The sequence below is a fragment of the Rhipicephalus sanguineus genome, chromosome 3 (assembly GCF_013339695.2).
Source record: "Rhipicephalus sanguineus isolate Rsan-2018 chromosome 3, BIME_Rsan_1.4, whole genome shotgun sequence".
In the NCBI taxonomy this organism is placed as follows: Eukaryota; Metazoa; Arthropoda; class Arachnida; order Ixodida; family Ixodidae; genus Rhipicephalus; species Rhipicephalus sanguineus.
The window spans coordinates 145,386,283-145,412,382 of NC_051178.1; the positions used below are offsets into that span (position 1 = coordinate 145,386,283).

Here is a 26,100-nt window from a genome sequence, read left to right on the forward strand (position 1 = left end):
CATTTTCTGTGTCTGGCTAGCAATATCTTTTTTTTCTTACCAGTCATGTTGTACATATGTAGCTTATACACTTGCCGCTAATTACCTAGAATTTCAAAAAAAAAAATATACTGAAGAAATTCAGTTTTTTTTTACTCTCTGGATGCACTTATATAAGCATTACATATCAATATATAACTAGCAGAAATACCTCGCATCCCCACAAAGTGGGAAAATATATGCAAGGTAGCATTAGAGCATATTTTGCAACTACTGTGAAAAAGCAGTGTTAGAACAGATTGAGAGATTTGCAACTGCAACAAGCTGAAAGTTAAAATTTTGCACTTTTTTAACCCCTAGGAATACTGTAATTGGCTTTTTTTATTTCACTAATTGCTTTTAAGTGCACAAAACCTTCTTTGAACAGTACCTACATGCTCATTACGGCAGAACAGTGCAAAAACGTGTCGGTGAACACACAGGATAAAGCACTGACTATGAGCTGTTTTTTTTTTATTGAAAAAGCAACAGCTTTTTCGCTGCTATTCCAAGGTCACCATTATACCGATACTCGGCCCAGCCAGGACGCTGTCACATATTGGAAAAAGGCTAGAATTAACCAACAACTGAGAAGCTAAAAGCTGTTCATTCATGGCTAAAATATAATCTTTGAGTACCGGTACCATGATTTTGATTAAATGTGCTAATACATTGAAGTGCTGCCCGAAATTAGCAACATTAAGATGCACGTCATCCAAAGAGTGGTGCGACGCTAGGTACAGCGCAATGTCCACTTGTTAATTCACGAGTGTGCAGCAAGAATGGGATAGCACTTATAAGAAATGCACAGAACACTTTGGCAATGTATAGATAAAAAAAAAACTTTAATGACAGTTTTCTTCTGTGACAAATACAGGTGACAAAAAAAGGGACATTTGTTTACAACCTTTACACAGCTCTACATTGTTGAGCCTGTGCAAAGGAAAAACAACACTGCAATCTCTTCTGCAATGCTTCTGTGAAACTAAATGTGGCTACAATGGAAAAAGACACTGGGCTGATGGAAATAACAGCTCTGGCCACGATGACATTTGCCTTCTATTCTCTTCTTTCTCCTTCATAAGGTTTTCATCCATATCGAAAACTTTATAAGTACAAGGTGGCCCGACGTTCGTGCTTGGTGCAGCAGAGATCTTGCAAACAGTGTTCTGAAGCTGTGCACAATCAAGATGGTGAAGTCTCATCACTTTCATCATATTAGCACAAGTTCACCTAGGCCTCTAGTTATCATTTGATGAAAGTGAAGGACGCAAGCTCTGTACCTCACAACAGAAGCAGAATCTGCACAAAGGATAATCGCTGAGGTCTTGTGGTTCTTGATAACACTTGAACACTTCGCTGCTTTCAAGCTTTGTGCAAAGGAGAGCTACAGAAATGGTGAATTTGACCTGCGGGATCAGATACGTTCCACGTAATTGGCAGGGAATAGCCCCTCCTTGCCTCTTAGTCGACCAAGCCACCAGCCTGATGGGTCTGAAAAGTGACATTTAAACCATGGTGAGACCACAAACTAAACGTAATGGAACATAAAGCTATCCTACAGCAAAAAAATAGCGTTGTAAAAGATCTAGAAACAGCAGGGTGATTGAAGCATCGGCCTGTACGGCCTGCTTTTTTAAGGTATATACTACGTATTCCGTTTACGTGCAATTCTCAAACGTGCACAGATATAAAAATCTAGTCCCACATTATTTATTTATTTATTTATTTATTTATTTATTTATTTATTTGCTTTAAAGGGCAGCTGTAAACTGCATAACTGTGGTACTGTGACGGTTTAATTTCTCAAAAGAGTGCCACAAATATAATTTATTAATACACTACCTTTCATAATAAACTACAGTAGAACTCCCACCAAACCTAAATAGACCAGGAAGAGATGCTACACTTAACAGGAGTACCATTTAGCGAGAAAGCTGTACAGGCATGCAGCACCTAAAAACTTGGAGGACACTCCAGCTTTGCCTTCAAGAGTGGAACGCAATAGCGTAATCGGGCCCCGTTCGCATCATCATCTCATTCGCTTGACATGCTTTGATCCTCGGTGGATATCTCAACTGTGCCGCAAAGAAATGAATGTGAGTGCGCGTGACATTGGCCATTGTAAACTGTCCTATGGTGCCTACTGCAAGTGCAGTTGCAAAGTGCCTACTACGCCATAATTCATTTTAAGTAACAGCACAGTGCCCACTGCATGTCAGTAAGGCAATAAATGCAGCTACATAGCTGCAAACTTTGTTGATGCTGTGGCTGATAATGATGCTTAATTATGGCTGAGAGTTTTGTAATGGTTGGGCCCTTAAGGGGAGATGCGGGTCGAAAAATAGCGATTTTTTCGGAATTTTCACTTTTGAGATATTCCTTCTAAAATTATTTTTGGTCATTCAACTCTCATTTCCCCAAATATCAAGGCTAAATTCGAACGAGAAATCGGTGAAAAATCGATCTGCTTCAACCAAGGCAGCTCTCTAAATCACAAACTCGCGCATACAACGGCTATTTTTGAAAACCCGCCTCTCGGGAACTCGACGTCGGCCGCCATTGCGGTTTGTTCGGTGACGTAGATCAAGCCTTCTCCTAGTGTACAAGCGTCCCCCTAGTTTCGTATTTTGGCAGGAAAATAAAAAAAACAGCGGTTTCGAAGTCGGTTTTCAGCCAAGTTGCAGCCGCTCCGGGGTCACGTGGTACGCTACCGAGGCCGCCATTGGCTACATCTGATCGGCCCCGCTGGCGGCGCGCTTGCGACGATCAGCGCTTGCCGTGCGTTTGTGTGTTTTTCGTAGTCCGCAATGGATCACTCGAAGAAACGCGACTTTCGAGCTCGGAAATTCGGAAGCAAGAACCAGTACCGAGCACGTCGTCGTAGGCCGAAGCGCAAAGCAACCGTAGAAGAATGCGAGTCACCGGCCGCTAGGCCTAATCAAGACAGCGTGGATACGGGGGCTTGCGGGAACTTCGACGAGATCGACGCCGCAATCAAGTTCGTCAGCGCATCCGAAAGAAAGATAGGACAGTTCGAAAATGAGAGGACGATGAGTGGTGGTGGGTCTGTGAGCGGTGTAATCTGCGACATCGGTGCTCTGACAGCGATGGTAAGCGGTGCCGTTTGTCCAACGTGCCGCACTACTGGACTCGTAGTCCGCGACGCCGCAAGCAAACGCAAGGGCCTCTCTGCGTTTCTCGAGCTGTACTGCGATAACAGTGAATGCCCAGCGTCAGTGCTTTCCGCCGCGCATAGTTCACGGCGTGTTGTGCCAGAAGGACATCCCATCGGTGCCAGTGAAGACCGGAGCTATCGAAGCGGCAGCTCGCGTGACAGCTTCGCCGTGAATGTGAAAGTAGTGGTGGCCGCGCGTGCGATAGGCATCGGACATTCTCAAGCGGCGAGAAGGAAGAACATATGGAGCTGGACGTTTTTAAGTGCTCTGGCTGTTTAAAGGGTGAATTGTTCTATGCTCTCAAAAAGTTTCATGCAAGTCGCACTGTACATTGAAGAATACATGTATTTATAACTTTCAAATGCGTTTTTCTCAATTTCCATTTTGAGGCAATTTTCGCATGTTGTGCACAAACTTTCATGCACTTAAAATAGTCCTATCTTAATGAAATTTTGCACAGAGCTTTATCAGCCACTCTAGAATACAGATATCTATATAAAGTTGCAATATATGTAACAGATTTTTGTTTCATTACTTGATATGCTGATAGGGGAGCTGTAAAGTATACGTTTGGCACTCTTGATTTTTTTTAAAAAAGGTAGCAAGTAAATCTCTCATTTGAGGTACTTTTCAGTATTGTACTGCTCATTTGCAGCAAAATGAGCCATATTGGGATTCTGTGCGAAAATTTTTAATAACCTTAAAAGTGTGCACAAAAAACCCTATATTTTCTTATCAAAGTTGTAGTAACTCTGGAACTACTATAGCTATCAGAAAAATAATTACAGTTTTGAAATCAGCAATGCAAGCTCTACTGATATCTAAAATTTCAAAGATCTAGGTCAAGAAATAAAAAAAAACCTTTTTCGAGTAGCATCTCCCCTTAAACCACCATCTCATTGCACAATTTAGAAGGTTTGACACCTGGCTATTTATACGCTTCTGCCACGCAACATTGCACCCGTTAGCGCGACTCCTCAACCTACATGACGTCCGTATAGGGTTTTTTCTTGAAGCAGTATCAAGCATTGGCAGAGCCCTATGGTAGAATGCTCGACTGTTCATAGTGTCTGTGCGTAGTCAATAATGTCTGGTACAATGAGAATGCAATACAAAGTAGGCATTGCATCTTGCTATAAGTGGTGTACTGAGCATGGGTTTTGAACAAGTCATAAGAAAAGGTTATCCGTTGCTGTCTCAATGATCTCATGCTCCATGGTGTGATCACTGGGCCGACATTTATTTGCCAAAGGAAAAATTTTTGTGAGACAAGTATTGTGTTTGGAGGAGCACAAAAACTGTGATACTTTGAATAAGAACGTTGGGAATTGGGAATTGTAGCTCAGTAACATTTGCTCCTGGGTTAATTGGTGCATGATAATTTATCGAAACTGTGGCACACCAAAAGACTAAAGATGACACATGAAATGTATACAGGTGTGCTCATATTTTCCTTACTAGTGATTTTTTTCCAGAGCAACACATGCCCCAAATACAGCTGTAGAGCACGCACACAACAGGCACAATCAAAAGCAGTCTCTCAGAAAGTTATTTGTATATTGTTACGGACCACAATCTAAAGCTCACTTACGCAACTATCACTTGACTTTTTTATAATTCTGAAATGATGTCGAGATACAGTTGCACATGAGTTGGCTAAGGCCTACAGAGAAAGGACATTTTTGTGTAAGTGAACCTTCTGTTGTGATCGACAGTAACACACACACACACACGCACACACACGCACACACACACGCATGCACACACACACACACACAGCGGGTGTTTCAAGAAATGTGTCCAACATCCTAAAAAATCAGGGAAATGCGATATGTGATGCCTTCCCAATTGCTTTTTTTTGTAGCCGCAGGAATCTTAAGATGGCTAAAGACATCATTTGGGAGAGTAATTAAAACAGTTAAATGAATTAATTTTTTTAATTAGTGGAGTTAGGCAGTTACGTCAAAGGGGAGAACTGAAGTCCTTCATGCGAAGAGCCCATTACAGCTTTGAGATTTTGAAAAAGTGGCCTCTAGTAAAAATTGCGAACTAATGAAATCCAACCAAATTCAGCGGCGAAACCGAAGCGCAGAAGAGCGCAACTGCCATAATCTTCCGAGACATCCAGAATGAGTGAGCGTCATTATATCGACCATCAATCGACTTCGTTGTGAGGGTGTGCGGGCTGTGCTTGCAATTATAGCATGCATGGCACACATACATTAACAAACGCGAAAGAACTACACCTCTGTAGTCGTCGTCTTGAACAGTGACGTCATTCTGGTCGTCCTACTTGTTCCGCTCATCGGTGCTTCGGTTTTGGTTTCGCCGTTGAATGTGGTTGAATTTCATTACGCCACAATAATTACTAGAGGCCGCTTTTTCTATATCTCAAAGATGCGATAGGCTCTTAGCATGAAGAACTTTAATTCTTCCATTTGACATAACTGCCTAACTCCACTAATTAAAAAGTTAAATTATTTTAACTTTCTCAATTACTGTCCCAAATGATGCATTTAACTATGTTAAGATGCCTGCCACTACAGAAAAAGCAAATGTGAAGGCAGCAAATATCACATTTTCCTGATTTTTGATTATTTTGGACACATTTCTTGAAACACCCGGTATACGTATGGTGGTGGATTAACGTTTCTTTTAACAACAAGTGTCACACAGCAAATGAACTTAGAGAAAACAACCAGTCAATAAGCCAGTGCAGCAATTTACTTCTTACATTAAACCCAACTTCCCCTACTGCCAGCTGGTCTGTGTCCTCATGTTCTCAGACATAAAAAGCCTTGCATATGGGGACTGAATGCTTTGGTCTGCTTAAAGGCTTTTCATTACTATATCTCAGCATTTCAGTTAAAAACTGCGAACTAACCCTATGCTTTCCTTGGCTTCATGGTCTGTTGGCTCTATACGGGCATCACTAACAAAAAATCGAGTTCCAAGGTTTCCTATTCTTGCGCAAAACACCAATGCTCACCCTGAAGACTAATGCTTAATATTTTACCACCACTCCAGAATACAGCATCGCATAAGTACAAAGAAAATAATCACTTTTTCATACAGCCATTTTAATATGGATTTTCATAATCTTTGAATGAGTCTTAAAACTGCACTTAAAAGAGATTGAGTAAAAAGGGCGTCCTTTTGTCCAACAACAATATCGTCATCTGGCTTGCTGGCATTTCCTTTCTTTAAAACTTGGCACTCGCCACTTTCCTATCAAGTATGCTACGTCACGCTGATAATGTGCATGCAGTTTGTGACCTGAAAGTGTCGGGCATGCAGCAATAATGCAAGGAAAGGCGCACAAGATAGATGGTAATTATAGTTGTGGGACGAGAAGACACCTTTCTTACTCGCACTCTTTTTTTTAGAGTGTGTGCCAGACCACTTTGATCCCATTTACAGTCTTTGCCAATCAACTCAACCTGGAAAGCCATATGTACTTATTCCTGAGAGCACAAATACAAACCTTCTTTGAGGATTTCAATGATGTCGCCTTCACCAACTGCCAGCTCATCTGTATCCTGAGGTTCGTAGGCGTACAAGGCCTTGCATGTGGGGACTGCAGGCTTTGGTCTACTTGGTGGTGGCTTTGGCTTGCCACCACCTGGTACTGGCCGTGCTTTCCTGGAGTTCTTGCGCTTTTCACTAGGAGGGGACACATGCAGACAAATAGGGCACTGAATGAATGATCACAATTCCTGTGTCAATTTTGAGGAATAGCGTGAGGACATATCAAGTAAGCTAGGTTCGTACTTTAGAAGGGTAAGAAGTTGGGCTAGTAGACATTTTTTTTAATGTAGACTAGTACATCACAGTTTTTGCATTCTGTTATCTTGATCGCTTTTGTAGGAAATGAAGCCAGCAAAGACACAAATTTGATAGACAGACATAACATCAATTCTCAATAACAGTAGGCTTTGACAACATCCTCTTAATACTAGTTAATTGTGCTTACTGATAAAGAAACATGCACCACTGATAAGAAAGGTAAATTGACAACGACTCGTCTGTAGCACGAAGCTACAAGAAAATCCATATGAATTTCTCAGAAACAAAGCTTCTTAGTTGCCGAAAAATTTGTCCTGGTCAAGGGGTCGAACCCAGGACCAACACCTTTCCGGGACAGTCGCTCTACCAATTGAGCTAACCAGGAAACTAGCAACTGGCAGCGTGAGGGCAAATTAATCGACAACTCGAAGCACATGGACACAGAATAACGCAAATTGGTTCCGTGGAATCCCGCAGGGTGGTGGAAGGGTTAAGGAAGGGAAAGGAATGTCACTGTTATGGAAATTGCACATCGGAGTGTGCAACTAAAGGTGCTCCAAAGCATTTAAACGAAATCTCTCTTTTGTGTACGTACAATGGCACGTGGATGTTCACTTAGTGGACCACGCACAAGTCACTTGAAGCTTGTTAATTTCTGTGTGGCAATGTTTTTTCGTTGGCTGGCTGCCTTTTGACATGCTATGTGAGGTCAGTGCAAACACACTGGTTTTACAGAGCAGAATGTTTAGACAAAGCATTTTTTTTTCACAATGGTGACATCACAACTACAGCAGCAGTTCTGATCTGGTCTCTATGAACAACAACAGTCTTCGAGAAGCACCAATTAAATGTTGGATCCTGTCCCCATTGCATGCGTATGCATGATTCCTTCACGTGTGTCCGCAGTTAAACAGTCACATAAGTGTCACGATACAAACACGACTGGTAACAGAGCTGACACGTCATTATGGTGTCCATACAAAACGTGGAGCTCGTTGCTTTCAAGGCAAGAGTTAATACGTTGTTCAGTCATAGTTATGATATGCCCAGCTGACATACAGTAGACTCCCGTTAAGACGAACTCGAAGGGACCGCGGTCATCTGTTCGTCTTATCAGGAGTTCGGCTTATCAGAAGTGCCCCCAAAAAGAGATGCTAACATGCCAAGTGCATCCAAATATGTTACTTGAAAACACTGAATGGAGTAGACTTACAATGGGGGCAAAAAGACAAGAAAAAGCATTTATTTGGCTCACCTAGATAAAAACTATGCCTTTAAGCAGAGTATTTACACGAATCTTACGAGCACCCAATTTCGCGGGTTCAAAAATAAAAAGCTCATGAAGATATTTGCTACCACATTTTAATGATAAAACTGTAGCACACTCCTATGTTGACGATTAGAAAAAAAATTAAGAGACAAGCACAATTTTCCTTCAAAGAATATAAAATTGATTGTCATGGCAGTTCCTTTTCTTCCGTGAGCCTGTTGTGCTGGCTCAAAGATCACTTCTGGATACGCGTCGGTCGCGTGCTGTTGCCGTGACAAAGTCATTATACGCTGAGTTGCTTAAGAAAGTCTGCAAGGTTTTCTTCGAGGTCCGGATATTTTCCCGTTTTCGGCCAGTAGTAACATTTCCTGATCGACGTGCAGCTGAAGATATCCCATCGAGCCATTCACGGTCACAAGCTTCGCGCACACGAAAAAGACACAACGCAGCTCTATTCACTGTGCAAAATAGCCTTCCTTTGTCGTGCGCTTCCATAATCAAAATGGCTCATCACAATTTGCACTTCACTGGGAACAGGTACAACGCGCGGCAAATTGACCACAAAATACATGTGGTCGGCCCGCCATTTTGTGACGGCGATGACAATGATGTGACAATGCACCTGACCCCTCTGACGCCCCTCTGACCTCGGCGGATGGGCCCCAAGCTCTTGTGTTCTTTGGTTCTCCTTTGTACTCCAGCTGGGAAACCGAAGAACGGGGAGGAATACAAAAGGACGCAGTGGCTTGGGGGTCCAAGTTGTAAATCCCCCTACTCTTTTTGTTGCTTTCTTTACTGATAAAGCCCACACCTCCCCCACCCGTGTCCCCTTTGTGGGGAAATAGCTAACTTAGAGCATATGCTCTGGCGATGTCCCTCGTTACTGGGCAGTGAACAAGCCGACCCAGCCAAGTGGAGCTCCGCCATCAGAAGCCCCGACAAGGGGGATCAGCTTTGGGCCGTCCAGAGAGCCCACGATGCGGCGGTCAGGCTAAGCCTGCCCGTCCCAACGTGGGAGAAGCCCACTGCGCGCTAGTCGCGTCTCTCAGGACTATATTTAATAAAGTTCCACCATCCATCCATCCCACCCACAGGCTGGGGGTGAGGGGGGATACCGGCTTTATCCGCTGACCGGTCTTCTTCGTTTGCCCTCCGCGTCGCGATTTGCTTCGCGTCTTTTCTCCAGGAAGCGCTTTTTTAAAATCTTTTTTGCTTTTTCTCGGTCGCCTGAATGCCCCAGCAAGACTGCAGTGTTCGTTTCGCAGAATCGCTAGCGTTGTCGATCACCGCGAAAGTTCGTCTTAACAGAAGAGTACAGTTGGGTGGTTCGTCTTTAGCGAATTTTTTTTTGCATTGAGTCTATGGGAAACCAAACAAATGGTCCTGTGTTGTTCGGTATAAGCGAGAATTCGTCTTAACCGAGTTCGTCTTAACGGGAGTTCACTGTATTTCAAAATTTCTCTCATGGCTGCTCCTCACAAACTCCAGGGCTAATGCTCAAGGACATGTCCGGTTGGTTGGTTTATAGAATTAACGTCCCAAAGCCACTCAGGCTATCAGAAACGCCATAGTGGAGGACTCTGGATAATTTCGACCACGTGGTGTTTTTTTTTTTTTTTGCACAGTACACTGGCCTATAACATTTCAGCTCCATCAAAATGTGACCACCGCAGCCATGAATGAACCCACGTCCTTTTGGTCAGCAGTTGAGCACTGTAACCACTGGGCTTCCGCGGCGGCTTTGACATGTTGCTTTGTCAAATAAAGAGGTGACCAAGTAGGGCTAGCTGATACCCAACGAACTCAGCTACGGCAATTTAGCCTGAGATCTCCCAAACTATGCCAAACTTAAGGTTAAGGAATCGAAATGCTCACCCCGACACGCCTGCTTCAGGTGGTCTCATGTAGTCTGAAGGGCCATTTTCTTCTGTGGAAACCCTTTTGTGCTGACTGTGGCTGGTTCGTGGCAGGTTCGGAGCATGCCTCAGTGCATTGCCTGCCCCTGCTCCTGCTGAGAGGATGAAATCACCGAATAAACATAATGCACGCCAAAACAGGTGCATAAAGGAAAAAAAAAAGGTGGTAAAGATGCAAAAGCAAGTTTGGTGTAGGGCAAACTCTTACTTGATTAATCTTTTCGATTCTACATGATGTAATGCTGCAAGATTTCTTATATGAGTGAGCCTTTTGATCGCTTTAGAGTTAAAAACGTGTTCTGGAAATTCCACCAATGCATTCAAGGACAGCTCATATGAATACATATAAATCAGTTGTTCCCATAAGTTTCCTTTATTTTTTAATTTTTTTTTCATCCCCACTGCTTTCACTAGTTGGGTAAATGTGTATGCAGTCATAAAGATACCCCTAGAAGTATAATATATAGAATAAGTGAGCATAAGGTGCAAGGGCAAAAAGCTATGTTCCAAACTAATGTAAAAAGATGCAACCGCCAGCTTGAAATATGTCAAAAGTCCCGTGTAGTGGTACGCTTATGCTTATCATTCCAAACATACCAATATGCAATGAGGCAGATTACAGTGAAGGTCCCTCGATTATATTCACAGGAGATGCTTCTTAAATGCATGCTGAAATCTTTTCCGCATTTCTCTAAACCAGCAACCAGCTGTTTTGGCCAAGAATCATACTTGTGACCTTATAACATCTCAAAAGTGATCCAAGGCACCACAGATTGTTGAACAGCAAGCAATGTAAGCACTGGGTGGCATCCTCTACTGGCTAAAACTCCAAAAGGCAATTAATTTTTAAGCAAAAGCTAGCTAACAGCCATGCTATGTTTCAATAGCAATTTGTTTGCGAAACAGTCTACGACACCATAGAGTCAAAGCCACAGAGTTTACCAACCTCTTGCTCCTATGACCGCTGCAAGAGCGGCATTTGGAGACCTGGCAGATGCTGCAGAAGTCACAGTCCGGCCTCTGACATTGTGTTCCTTTAACTTGTTCCCACTGGGCTGTTGCTGTGTTCTCGAGGAGCTGACCTTTACTGGCCTGGGTCCAGAAGACGCTGAACGCTCCGATGGTCCTAAAATGCAGAGAACATAAAGACTTGGAACTTCAGAACTTGGAATAATTGGACATTCTCAACATTGCATGCACTGATCCTATGCAGTACAGCCTACGTGCGTTTCTTGCACCTCGATACCTGCGCTATTCCTGTGATGGACTAAGTTATATTCAACGTCTAAGCACACAGGTGCACATGATATGAGTGAACAGCTATTAGGGTGTTTCGTGTCCTGCGCTCCCATATTTAGGGAGGACACAAACTGCCAGGCATAATAAAATCATGCAAGAAGTTGTATACAAAAGAATGCAAGCAGGGTGCAATGCTTTGGGTACACAATGACGCTTGGACACGATACTTGTGCAGCTCCCCATTCTCAATCCTAAAAAAGTTTATTCACATGCGGTTTGATACCTCACTGTATTTCACCGGCAAATGAGCATATAAAAACATTAGTGCCACTGACAACTGCATGGGCATTGCTATCTTTACACCCTTAATGATCAAAAGTATTTTCCAAAATAGAAAATAGGTAACCCCATGGCAGCCAAAAGACACACATGTGGACACACACGCACATGCGAGCATGTACACACACACACACACACACACACACACACACACACACACACACGCACGTGCGCGGAATCTTCTTTGCAGTACTGCAGAATTTGATAGCCATTATTAAACTGAGCACTCACTGACATATACGTGACACTCGCTGTGTTCTGCAAAATACAGATGAAATACCAAATGTAGATCACCAATGCAATTCCAGAGCTCACAAGCAGTAATTTAACAAAATGTTTTGATCGGACATCCTCAGGCCATTCATATACTTACGAAACTCATTGCTGTTGCATCTGTCAGGTGTCTGTGTTGATTTAATTTAAACAGAAAAATTAGGTGGAGTACGTGCGAGCATGTGAAAGCAATTGACAACCAAATAATCTACCCATAGTGACTCACTTGAATTCTTTGGCAGTCCAGGGCCAATGCTTATGTTGAGAACACCTGCGGTGACCTTCAGAACAGCCTCATTACCATGGCCTTGGACGACATGCACCTGCTTGGTGGAGCCACCACCAAAGATGCCTTCTTTTTTCACTCGATACTCCATCCTGCACAAAGTTGAAACACACTGTTCTAATGAAAGTACGAAAATAGGGGAGTTGTCCGAGGGGCTCGTTTTCTGTATTATAGACAACTAGTGAAACTGACAGATAATTAAGCCAAGGAAAGCATAAGGGACATAGGGACATAGTGAAAGCATAGCCAAGGATGCCTTAGGTAGCATGCGAGGGTTTATTGGTCAGCCGCCATCTCATGTGAAGATCATGTGCCCTGTGACACCCTCTGCCAAAAATATTGTTCCGCACTCGCAGCCTGGACTATGAGTGGCACTGGCTAACACTCCCAGGTATTAAGCCCACATAAATACCTTACAAAAAAGTGGACGAGGGCGCGCCCCTCTCCGTAATTCAAATGGTAAAGTATCGGACGCGTAATTTGAAGGTTGTGGGTTCGGATCCTGCCGACGGAAAGGGTGATTTTTCATCCACTTTAATTCCTTTCCATTTAAGTGAGAATCACTGCATTGCAGTTAAGAAATCACAAATAATGTCCCATATGCTTTCCTTGGCTTAATTGTCTGCTCGTTTCAGTAGTTGTGTTCTAATGAAAGAAACTTTAAAATTTCATGCATTTCTTTTCTGTTAAAACAAGGTCATGCAAACCAGTTACATTCACATAATTTACTCTACAAATCATATTTCGACCACATAGGCAATTCTATGAATGAACAAAACAGAATAAAAAAGTATGGATTAAAAGTTGTCCTTAACCATATACTAGTAGAACTATATGTAGTTACTATCACACAATACTGAGGTAATACAGCAATCTAGACAGATTCAATGTCCACCTTAAGTGTCCAGTTAGGACAAATTTCTTATGTACTGTTTTTTACCTCCGATGTGCCTTAGTAATTTTTATATCGCGCTTCCTCACATTCTAGATTTTTTTTTTCTTGCCGTAGATTCCTATGCTACAATTTGCTAACATCCTATTTGAATTTTCTTGCATTATGCTGCTGGAAGTGTGCAGGAGTTATGCAATACACCAAAACAGTATTGTTTTCTCATCGTTAGACTTAAGCTGCATCTTTACTTTATGTCATACACCCATGCAGAGAATGCATACACACATTTTTATGTCTTCCATTCAACACAAGAAACCAACAGAGGAGCACATACAAGAGTCAACCTACTTGTCAGAGAACTGCAGGTTCAAAGGCCGCTGGCACTTTTCCCGAACTTTCTTGTCAAGCATGAACAGGAACTCTGTCTTGAAGACAGACTCAATAAAGGTGTCGTACTCATTTCTCACTTGCAACACTAAGAAGTCATCCTGGCGAGTGCTGCGGGAACACAAAGGGCAGAATGTTCGTATTAGACAGCCACTTTTTGCCACAGTTCCGACTTGTTTGGTGATGTTCTGACCCCATCTTGGCCTCTATTTAACACCTATTTTGAGGGCCTTCAGAGGTATTTTCAGTAAATAGATACACAGCACGTAGATACTGAAGGGTAGCATGAAAACAACAAACACAGTGTTCAAGCAAAAACTGGGACTGGAGTGCTTTCTTCCACGTTGGAAATTTGAAAGAAGTAACTTGAAAGTAAATTGAAAACATAGGAAGCCAGCTTATTCAATTATTCAAGCCTGAATAATCAAAAACCAAGTTTATGGATGTTGCTCACGTGAATAGCAAGCACACAGTACATGGATGTACCTGTATAAATGACAGGCGTTGTTACTTACCTTGTTGACACCTGAGAAATGTTCTCAAGGTCAATCTTCCGTTTAATGACCTCCTTGATCTTGCCCTTGTCATTTCCTTTCTTAATCTGAAAGTTGTAAAAAACAAAAATGATGACAATGTACACGCAAACGTAGTGTTTTCCTTATGTCTGAATGAGTTGTTATGCAGTACTGCGGCGTTCACTGCACCGTAAGACATGCAAACAGCCAGCTCCACTCTATGGTCCAATGCTTGGCGGTGGCTACCGAGTCTGAGACAGGGAGTCTGTGGGCATGCATAGCCTAATCAAAGTGCAGGACTGCATTTTTATGTGTAAATGAAGGAAGGGAATTTTGAGGGCTTGTTTCTTTCTTCGACACAGTCTTAATGAAAATCAGCAAATAATGAAGGTATTGGGGACATTAAATGTGCTGTTTTAAGTGTATTGCACTAACTGTGACATAGATGTGAAGAAAGTAAAGTGGACGAAAAGACAACTTGCCGCCGGCAGTGACCAATCCTACCACATAAATACCCGATAAAGTGGATGGGGGAACGACTGAGCTGTAGAGCATCGGGCGTGTAATCCGAAGGTTGCAGGTTCGGTCCCTGCCAGTGGCAAGTTGTCTTTTTGTCCACTTTACTTTCTTCACATCTAAATCACACTTAAAACAGCACAGTTAATGTCCCCTATACCTTCCTTGGCTTCATTATCTGCTGGTTTTCATTAAGATTTTTATGTGTAGCAATGTTGATCAGCACCTCCGCTTTACCATACATGCACTAGACCTTACGGCATTCATGGTCTCACCGCATCACAATGCCACAGGTTGATGCATACGGGCTCACACACAACATGCAGCAATAACCGATTTGATTACAAAAAAGGGGGAAAGAAAAGGTACGCCAACAGCAACTTAAAAATATTGAATGGCTGCTTTCCTAAAGCAGGAGCACATAAACTATTCACTTACCTTTTCTCGGCCAATGAGAAATAGTGACTTGGGAGTCAAGATGAGGTCCCTCTTGACAGGCTAAGAAAAACAAGTAAACAGAAGAAGCAGACAACAAGAAATGGGCAAGAGAAACACTGAATGAATCGTTTGTTGACATTGTTTGTAATATGTGACTAAGAGAAGCTTAATTATGTGACAAGACCACCTAAACTAAAGCATTTTTAAGGTGGAAACATAATGGCAAATTCTAAGAAACAAAGTATTATCAAATTGAAGAAGTGTGTCCATTTAGGAGTGGGTAAAGGCAGAGCTCATCTAACACGTAAGTAACTCACGTCTAGATTCATGCCCCACTGACAGCTTTAAGTAATGGAAGTTAATTTCGAAGGCCCTTCTTTGTTGATTGCATGCCTTGGAAGTGATCGTAGAGCTAGAAACACAACACAGATTGACACCGCGTTCTGTGCACCATTTGCTATATATAATGACCCATAGGATTACACATGAAGTAAATGTGAATTTATGTGAGCTGCTGCAAGCCATAATCAACCAGCACACAGACTGGTTACTTGAGTTTTTGAGCCCACCTTGAAACGGCGATCGTACTTGAGGACTGTTTCTGCAAACTCCACCCGTTCGCGCTTTCCGACGAGCACCCTCAGTTCTGGATGGTGGTCCAGGCCAATGTAGTCACCGACAAAATTCCGGTTCAGGCTATGATGACGCCGCTCTTTGCGACCTTGTAGGATGTCTGCAGCTGTTACACGAGAACAGTTTCCAAATACATGTCATGTGGGCAACTTGCAAAATATGATACATCTGTGTCTTGCAAACCTTTAACTGTCCTACACACTCTCTCCCACTGCCCATCCTAGGTCACTATGGCTTACCATTGAATCAGTTATGTTTTTTCTTTATTTAACATCTATCTGCTACAGTGGCTCAAAGGGTACGGTGTTTGGCTGCTGAAACCAAGGTCATAGGATTTTGTAGGAAATGCTTGTATGTCTACAATTAAGTGCACTCCCTGGGTGGTCAGAGGTAATAGAAAACGTGCAAATGTTAAAAACTTTGTAATCATGAATTGAATACTTCTACACTGTTAAATCTGGTGTTTGAATTGAGCAGTCACTACATAAATACAAATATTTTTCACACATTTCAATTTGTAAACGGTCATTCAGCAAGCTTGAGCCGAAATGCTGTAAACTTCATCCTGGTTGCCATGTCAGACATATATTGTCAAGTGGTCGTGACGTCGACGAAGACAGCAGTCAGCACGTCAGAGATGAGACTCTTTATTTGGCCGAACTTGTGGCCGGGAAACTGAAAGTCAAACTACAGCAATACACTGATAGCGGCGAACAGAGCGTCGACCGTCGATAAAACTGACAAGTGGTCAAGCGCGTCGGCTTTTATACTGGTGCTATCGAACTTTCCAGCAATATCGCTGGTGGCGGCGTTATCTCTCGACAAAGCTGGAACAATCGCGTGCGGCGCGCAATCTTAACAAAACGATCTACTAAAATCGTGAAGCTTCTCAAACACTGCTTCGCAACCAGCGTCGAGCGTTGATAACCGTCCTTGCTGGTCAAACCCAAATAGTACAAGAAGTGGGCATGGCAATATGCTAGACACCGAGTATTCAAGCATGCTATACATCGCCAGATTTTTCTTGCAAAGCCGCTATAATCTAGAATCTGAAATTATTTTTGAGTATGCAAATTATATAACTGCTTTTTGCACCTAATTAATTTATGATCCAAATAAACAACGCTTCACAATATGCGAAGTAATGACAGAAACTTCCTGACGTAATTATACGTATATACCCAGATATGACCTCATTACATATAAATAGCAAGAGACAAACTTTTTTATTTCAAAAATATTTAGAAAATTTTCAATATTTGATTTGATTTCCTTCTGGCACTATTCAGTTAAGAAATATTTGATTCAGTTCTAAAGATGGCAAGTCCATACCCCATAAAAGTTACTCTGGAGCCATCCACCACTCATAGCCATAGTATCACTTCGGGATGTTTAAATACAAGAATCGATCATCCATTTATTTATCCATCACAGACATTGTGCCAAGCACAGATCACAAGTTTACAAGATCAGGTGAAATAGTTTGCAAGTAAAAGAATTACACTAAGCTAGAATGACATTAAACAAGTTTGTACTTACTGTACAGACTAAACAATGCACAAAACACACACACACTTTTGAAAGACCTTTCGCAATGAAAATGTGAACAAGTGCAGACAAGTCAGCATCTAGTACCTTTCTGCTTTTGCTTGAGGTACTGCTGCCTGGCAAAGTACTTCTTGAATGCCTTCTGAATAACTCGGGCGTGCTGATCATACCGCCGTTCCCTCATTTCTTCAAGTAGGAACAGCTGTGAGAAACGATGATGAACATGAAACAGTAAAAAATATTCTTAAGTTACAGTAAACATCCTTTGAGGAGATGTTACTGACATCATTACTACACAAAAGATCATCTGCGGTAATTTACTACTACCATAAAACAAATTTAATACACACAATGCAGAGCTGTATGATAGCAGGAAGAATGAAAAAAAAAACCACTGATCCACAGGCAATACCACTCCATTAATTTGCAAGAAACTGGATGAAACTGAGCATAATTGGCAAAATATAACTGCAGGGCAAGAACACTGAAACAAAGTTAGTGTACTCAATGAAGCCATTGTAGCAGAAAATAAAGCAAACAACAAAAAACACAGTACCAGTCACCATGGACACTACTGGTGTTTGGTTGTGTGTAACAAAGTCATCAGATTGCCCGCACTCCCTGGTACTGTGTTCTTTATTTGTGTTAGTTTTACTTTGCGCTATGATGCCTTTGTTAAGTATCAGCCAACTAGTTGAGCAACAAGTTATATTCCAGCATGGAGAAATCAATGATCTCACGGACCCATGTACAACCAGGTTAAGGTTTTCAAAACCAAGATGTCAACAAAAAAGTGTGGTTGATATCAGTTCAAGCTTTTCACACTGAGCAGTTTGTGTTTTGTGCACAAGACTTCTCTACGAAAACCGGATGGCCTTAAAGCTCGATTAACATGCATTCTTTGGTCGATGTCCTCCTTTCTCCCTTTGACATTAACCTGGTGTACAGGATGAACAATGCTCACAATTTTTTTTCCTGCCAGTTCATGACATGAGTAAGTAAAGAGCACTGCAGGCACGGATTTGTTCACAAAGACCTGGACACTTTAATGAAGCCAGAGCACTTCAAACGTAAGCAATGCAACGATTACAGTTTGCCTGCAATCAATTAGATTTATCATTTTCATTTACCAATAGTATAGTATACTTCATACGACGCACACTTTTGGGAAAAGCTTTTGACGCATGTACTATTGGCGTCAAAGAAACGCGAACAGCGGAGCGCATGGCCCAAGCATTAGCAAAGGTTTAGTGCGCACCGTCCAGTCACTGCCAGGCGCGCACATCCGGTTTGGCAGCACTGTGCGATCCCCTTATTGTGCGATTTTTCACATTTGTTCTAGTTCTGATATGATGATAAAGGCGGCCAGCGTGGGCGTGCCTGGCACTTCCGGCCGTTTCACTTTTTTGTTCGTTTATATCTTTTATTTTTTCCTTTCAAATATCAGAACTAGAACAGAAGCAAAAATATTTCACTACTATATGGGAATCATGCAGTGCTGCCACACTGGATGTGCGTGCCTTTCAATTGTGATGAGTGGACAGCGTGCACTGTACCGTTGCTAATGCTTGCGACACGCGCTCCACCGTTCACGTTTCATTTGACGCTGATAGTACATGGATGCACTGAATGTATTCACTGCAGCAGTCTTATGACAGAAAAGCCAACTGGCGCAGGCCCGACATCATATATCACCTCACCACAGCATGTGTTTACGCACTGCTTTGCAAGGTGAGCCGTGAAACAGGAAAAAAAAAAAGAATGTTGGCATTACAGCTACTAGAGGTGGTGCATTAATCAGAAATCGTAGCTCTTGGACATGACCAACAAGATGTGGCACCATCCGTGGTACGTTCAAAATTCCCCGAAGCAACGTGTCGAGACACACGCATGTGGATTAACCACCGGGTCCCCACGTCATTTGCTTAGGCACCAATAAAGTAGGTTTTTAATCGGAAAATAAGATAATTACCATACTTAAGAGATTTGCCAGGATTATCTTAGTACTGGTTACATACTGCTTGCTTGTAACCATTTTGTAGTTGTTAGTCTTGACTAACACAAGATAGTAAGTTAATGTGAAGCTAAGGATGACTGATAGCTGTGTAGAGAAGAAACAACTTACCGACTCAGGTGCTTTAATAAAGACCTTTGTCTTCCCAAGCTGGTACTGGTCTTTGTCCATGCCAACACTGTTGAGAATGTGCATTATGCCTTCCTTGATGTTGCCACGCCACTGTGGAAAAGTCTCTTTGGTCAGGACAGCATATCTGTGTGAAAGGCAAAGAATGAATTATAGATCAGACACAGCAGTGTTTACTGCATACCAGTAAAAGGCACAGTTCAGAGAAAGTTCAGAGAAGTTCAGAGAAAGTTCTTAGCTAAATAAGATTTTTCTAAGTGGCCACTATGACTAAGGTGCTACACATCAGTAAAGATACATTACCATGAAAGAAAACCTCACTTAATATCAATTGCATTACTTTCAAATTAATGGCCTGAATTCGAACTTAAAGCTTTGAGTTCAACAGAAGAATGCCATATAAGTTGAGCTAGCACATGAGGTCAAACAGGCATGTTTAATAACTTCTTAAACATGCCTGTTTGACCTAATAATAAGGCAAAGCTCTTTTCTCAAATTTTAGCAGTTTCTCATACCTGCAGCTGTACTACTTGCCTTGTGATGTTGAACAACATGTTCCTGTTGCAAAGGTTAACATGGGCTTGTTAAAGACCACTGGGTAAAAACAGTGAGATATACAAATTTGGTAACCTGCACAGTTGTTAACAACAAATGGGCCAACCAGTAGTTGAAGGCATTATACATAGATAAGCAATCATGCAGTCAAGATTAGTAAAAGCCTTGAAAAGGCCAATGTAGGGCAATGGTGTCTATTATAAAAAGTGCTTGAGCTTACCGATGCAGGAACTTATCAAAGACTCGCCGGTAGGCAAATCCAGCTCGCCTCACACGTACATTTTCCTTGAGGCCCAGGTACTCTACTTGGTGCTTCACCCTAGGTCACAAAGGTGCACGGGACAGTAAACATCACTTCACTGTTTTTACAAACACACCGTATCACAAACACATAATTGAGAATCACCTGCCAAAGCATGTCTCGCTTGAAAGCTGGAATGTAACTAAAGACTACTGCTGCTGGTTTCCAAAACAATAAGTTATATTGTAACTGACTTATTGACTTTAGCTAGGATCATGCTACCTCTGTTTTACATACACAAATGCGTTCACACTACACACAGGTATTTGCAGGTATAGAAAGTTCAAATACAAGCAAGTTAAGGCTAACATGTTCTTTCGTGTTTGTTTTCACTGGTACGCTTAATGTCAGCATGATTCCTGTTGTCATGCTTACTGTGAACCCTAAGCCATCTTTGGCAACCCCATAAATTGTGGTGTGACCTAGTACTACAGAGTTACCACATGCAAAAGCTGTCCTACTTTGTAAGTTCCTGTTCGCGTTTCACTTGTCCACGACTGTACATGCAGAAAGAGATGTTGAATTGGCAGCTAAGAGAAAACACACACACCTGTCTTCTTCCCAGTCATGCGCCTTCTTTGTTTCGTTTGGCTTGATGCAGCGAATATAATGTGGTGTACATTTCATCAGTGCCTCTACCAACTTGTTGGCCTGACTCTGTTCAGAGAGAGAAAAAAAAAAGACAGCAGTTTGCATGACTTTCCTCATAACACATTGTTGGGTTGTTTGTATGAATTTGTAAACTGTAGCATGAAATATAATCGAGAACATTGATTTGCTGCAAAGTTTTCTTTTCCTGGCTAGTAAATGTGAAACAAACCAAAGCTATGCATATTTGTATGCTGGACTCTAAACGGTGAGTGACCCTCCCCTGGCAGATAAGTTCTACAATAAGAGAACTTATAAGAGAATGGCAACAACCTGAAACAGCTAGCTCTGCCATTAAGGTAATGAAAGAAAGGAAACTGTAAGTGAGGTAAGCTGTCATGTCACTGAGGAAAGTCATCACTGCAGTACGATTTCTCAAATTTAACGTTCCAAAACAACCTGCACTTGATAGATCCCACATTAGAGAGCTCTGGACTAATTTATTTGCCTGGACTCCTTTAATTAATGGGCACTCATATTTAGGCACCCCCCATGGACAAGATGCAAAACTTCATTCATTGGCAGAAGATTGGGAGATGGTGGGCTGTTGGCAGAGTTGCCAGATGCTACCGAGCTAACAAGCAAATAATCATCACAAAATAAGCCCCAAAAAAGCGGCGCAACTTTCATGAAGACGCCAAGAAGAAGCGGAAACTTGATAAAATTTCCCATTCTTGAAAATATTCTAATATTACAATAAAAACATGTCACTCAAATACAAAGGGGAATTGAAAACATCACTTAATTATTTTGTACAGCGAGAATATGCGCAACTATGAACTAAAGCAGATACACAGGCGTGCGCAAGGGGGCGGCCGCACCCCTAGTCACCTAAGAGGGGGGGGAGGGGGGCAAAGTCTGCCCCATACATTGACCTAATAAAGAGGGGGGGGGGGGGGCACTGCGATGACCTTTCGCCCGTCTTCACCCCCTTGAAGGGGAACCCTGCGCATGCCTATGAGCACATAGTTACTTTTTAACGTTGTCTCCAGGGTATTTTCCATTCGGTTGAACGCACGTTTGCCAGTGCATGACAGTGCATGATTAACGTTACTTGCTGATTCCCCCAATGTATGTTTGACTTCAAAACTCAACTACTCAAAGTCAACAACAAACACGCTAATAGTGAACGACAAACACGCTATTGGTGAGAGTGATGATCACTAAAATAACTATATTTGCTAGAAAAATGCAAATAAGTTAAAAAAGAATGCGACAAGCAAAGGGAAATTCTACAAGTGACTCTGCAAAAAAAAAGTAGCCAAAATCCACTTATTATAAGCGAAACTTGCAGCTCTGGCTGTTGGTCAATCTAGAAGGCCTGAAGCTCCTGGCTCTGGCAGCTCTGGTGCTCAAAAGAGGTTGTTGCCACCTCTTTTGAGCACGTTTGCACTTTTGTGTTGAGGATCAAATCATTAATAAACAAACCTTGATTTTGGAACCAGCTGTGGTAGGTCTACCCTTGACTGTCCCAGTTACGTTCTCAGGAAAAAGACTCTTGATGAATGAACTGTGGAAGAAAAAAAAGATGTTTTTTTTTCAATTTCAAAGTTGTAAAACGTCAGGTCCACAATTTACTGGAGATTATAAATATAAGTATTAATGAACACGTAAAGACAATGAAGAAGTGTGTAATAAATGCCCATAAAATGTCCAAGTCCTGTTAATGAGCAAACAACAAAGAAATGAGTGCTACATGGCAGCAGACTTGAATAGTAAAATCTTTCCGCTTCAATTAATAAAAAGTGTAGTCACAAATAAAAGAGAACAGCAGCCAACAAGTATTTTCATTAATCTGTGACACCCTGCGAAAATTTTGTGACTGCATTGAAGGTGACAGTGAAAGTGTTGAAAAGTGAGAAAAAATGGATGCTTGACACAAGCTCCAGCGGCACTGTATCTTCAACCTCGAGTCAAGCTCCTCCATTTGTGCCAAAATAAGACCAACCTAGCATGCAATAAAGAACGTCAGAAAACATTCAAGGGACTCGAGAAAGCAAAACAAAGAAGTCAAGTTGCACTGCTAGTTTTTCAAAACAGTGTGTTCACTTATTTGGCAGTACTGGCATCCTTTATTGTTATGTAAACAAAGCTAAGGCCGAAGTTGCATTTGCTAAGTTTTGAGCAGACAGCTTAGTGCTGGCATGTCAGTACAGTATTCTTAATTTCTAAGTTTCCTTGTATTCAGCCCTATTCTGCACAAAAGTTCCAAAAACTTGTTATGCTGAGTCTCTCATTCTTATTTAACAACAAATAATTCATTACATTAGAACACTGGCCATTCACCGAGGTCACATGACTAAGTTGGTAGCAATTGCCCGCTTTGATTGAAATGCAAGCAATTTCTCGAAGTTGCTCACTTAATGACCATCAGCTTGGCAACTGAAGTCACAAAGCTGCCTAATCGATCAGCTGTGTAGGAGTAGGATGTCGACATTTGTATACGGTTATTTCACATGCTGATAGCTGTGCAAGCAGATGTGAATGGCACTAGTTGTGAAACAGTTCATTGTGATGATGGACAGGTAATACTTGTAAGTGTTAACATTGGATGTTGTGAGTTGCTTCCTGGCTACCAGTTATGGTTGGTCATATGATCTTTGCAGAGTGCCGGTATGAATGTAACTTGAGAGGATGTTCTTTTACTGCACAAGCTCAATTTACTACAAAACAAAGCCTAAATAACACTGGTTTTTTATCACTGACAATATTGCATATCTTAAAGAAATATGTATGTTTGGCTCGTATCTTCCGTTCTACAATTTTTTATACAATTATGTTGCATACGTTCATTTCTTCTATAAATTTGATTAATGTTGAATTACTTGTCACCCTGCTTACGTACTTGTGTACTTGTATAATGTGTTGGCAATGTTTTTTTTTTGTGAAGTGCTGATGCACGACACGAAATGTTTTATGGTTCACCAGGACCCTACTTCGTGGTCACTTTTAATTGCAATCAGGCCCGATTGGGATTGAGACGATCAGCATCTGGCTCCCAGATCGCTATTCAACTGACGTCTGCGCCAAACTCGATCTGGATTAGTGTGCGCCAAATAGCAGTGACCCCTGTTGATCACGCTTAAAAAACTTGGTCTAGATAGGCCCTAATCAGGATCAAAAGAGCCCGTGTCACACTGGTACCCTTCAACCAACACCACTTAACCAAAAGAGGGAGCATTGTCATAACTGTCACCAGGCACGTAGGCAAGGGGGGGGAGGGGGCAGGGGAGCTCCCCCCCCCTGAAATTCGTCCAGCCTTCTATATTCCCGGGCAACATTTTTTTCTTTTTGCCATGGAAAGATTTTCTTTCGAACTATTAGGCCCTGGCCCGCCCCTGAAAAAAATCCTGGCTACGTGCCTGACTGTGACGTAACCAACACCACTGCCACACAGCTGTGTTGCTGGAAGAAATTAAATGTCATTGAAGACGGTATGTCACTGGTACAGCGATATTCCATGTCCAACAACTTTTCATCACTTCAGGCCTCCATGTTCCTACGAGCGCCTGTCTTAGCTGTATTGCAGGTCACTCACTTCGAACTGCTCTGCATGACGAGGACAACGTCCGGAAACAGGACATCCCGGTTCTTTTCACACATGCCGTCCGCATCATAGGTGACCTTGCCCGCGTAATGGTGCACGGCGAATCCAGTGCCGCCGGTCAGCTGAAAATGGGGATGGTTGCCAACCTGGTGCGAGAGCTTCTGACACAGCTGCGCATCCACTCCTTCACCCGTGGCATGCATCGTGGCACAGATGTCGTCGAGCACTGAGAACACTCCTGGGGGAACCTGTAGTGCGCACCAGTGAAGAAGAACAGAGAGCAAGAGGCTGAGAAAAGTGACGAGAAGGTAGAATGAGGCAGGACAATGATTGCAAAATAAAACTGCATGATGAACACTGAATGAAAAAATAAATAAGGCACGAATGTTTTCTTATGTAGCCCGTGTCTAGATAAGCTGCAACTCTAGCATTACGAAATGAAAGACACTAGCTCACATCACACCCATAAAATTGTCTTGAGCCTTTACAAGCAAGCACTCAGCTGAAAATAACACAGTTATTGATAAGTTAACTTCTACAGTGTTCTGCTGCAGTGCGAATTGTGCAATACAAGAAAAGCAAGTAGAGTTTACAAAAAAAAAAAACAGGAATTTAGAAGGCACTAGTGATGCCTCTGCTTTACGCAACATCGTATCAAATGAACTCCCAAATGACTCAATTTCTTATCAGTCCGCAGTGTTTTCGAATGCACGCTGCCAAGTGGTGTTTTTACCTTGCTTTCAATGAGGTCGCAGACGACCTTGTTGTTGAAGTAGTCAATTGCCTTCCACTGGATTCCTTCTTGAACATACTCTTCCTGCAAATAGAAACAATTGATTTTGCCATATTATTGCATGTTGTAACAGGAGTGACAACGGTGAATGTACTGTAGCGCCCGCGCATATTTTGTTGGAGATTAAAAACGATATATATATATATATATATATATATATATATATATATATATATATATATATATATATATATATATATATATATATATAGATATATATACATGAAATCGTAGCGAGCTATTGACAGCCGTTAATTAGTCATCAGTCTAATTAGCGTCAGTTCAAAGTAAAAGCCACTGCACGAAAGCGAAACAGAGTGAAGTAGTAGTACACGCGTAAGCTTGTACAATGTAAGAAAGTAGTACATCACCTGTTCAGCTTTCAGCGTTAGCTCGATGAAAATTTGCTGGAGCTTCTCGTTCACGTAATTGATGCAGAATTGCTCGAAGCCGTTTCGTTGAAAAATTTCGAAGCCGTAGATGTCCAAAATGCCGACGCTGAGCTCGCCAGCTGTGGTCTGCATGGCGTTGTTGATGATCTGCGCCGAGCGGCAGGACGAAACAAGACAAAGAAGTTCATAATGAAGCAGTTGGAAGTAGTTTAAGATCACTCCAATGAACTATTAAACATGTAACGCCCGGCCTTCGATCAGACGCCGACAGTCAGTCCGATCAGCTGGGCTCCTCCTGCTTCTGCTCCAGTAACGACAGTGGCGCCCCTTTCCGCAATAAAAATGCTGTTCACAACATTAAAAATTTTAACCAGTTCATTTTAACAATTAAATAACCATTATTGCGGTTATTTATTAATTATTTTTTGAAGGCACGAAGGGTAATATGTTAGTGGCGGCACCTATGAAGTCTAGCACATTTTGTGT

At 42.0% G+C, this 26,100-nt stretch overlaps 1 protein-coding gene across 2 annotated transcripts in view; it reads right to left on the minus strand.

Moving 5' to 3' along the window:
• Positions 1–846: 846 nt before the first annotated feature.
• Positions 847–26,100, minus strand: part of LOC119387371 (unconventional myosin-Ie) — a 30,765-nt gene continuing 5,511 nt past the window's right edge. The window contains exons 2-18 of one of the 2 annotated variants that reach the window (XM_037654739.2): positions 25,594–25,761; positions 25,163–25,246; positions 24,421–24,677; positions 22,311–22,392; positions 20,785–20,891; positions 20,154–20,252; positions 19,361–19,505; positions 17,323–17,437; positions 15,624–15,793; positions 15,055–15,114; positions 14,101–14,186; positions 13,547–13,696; positions 12,247–12,398; positions 11,116–11,295; positions 10,129–10,261; positions 6,682–6,860; positions 847–1,512 (exon numbers count right to left, since the gene is read on the minus strand). In XM_037654739.2, coding sequence (XP_037510667.1) covers positions 1,436–1,512; positions 6,682–6,860; positions 10,129–10,261; positions 11,116–11,295; positions 12,247–12,398; positions 13,547–13,696; positions 14,101–14,186; positions 15,055–15,114; positions 15,624–15,793; positions 17,323–17,437; positions 19,361–19,505; positions 20,154–20,252; positions 20,785–20,891; positions 22,311–22,392; positions 24,421–24,677; positions 25,163–25,246; positions 25,594–25,761 — 2,244 coding nt within the window. In that variant the 3' untranslated portion in view covers positions 847–1,435. Of the gene's footprint in view, positions 1,513–6,681; positions 6,861–10,128; positions 10,265–11,115; positions 11,296–12,246; positions 12,399–13,546; positions 13,697–14,100; positions 14,187–15,054; positions 15,115–15,623; positions 15,794–17,322; positions 17,438–19,360; positions 19,506–20,153; positions 20,253–20,784; positions 20,892–22,310; positions 22,393–24,420; positions 24,678–25,162; positions 25,247–25,593; positions 25,762–26,100 lie in introns of both variants that reach the window. The other variant, XM_037654738.2, reaches the window with a different exon arrangement.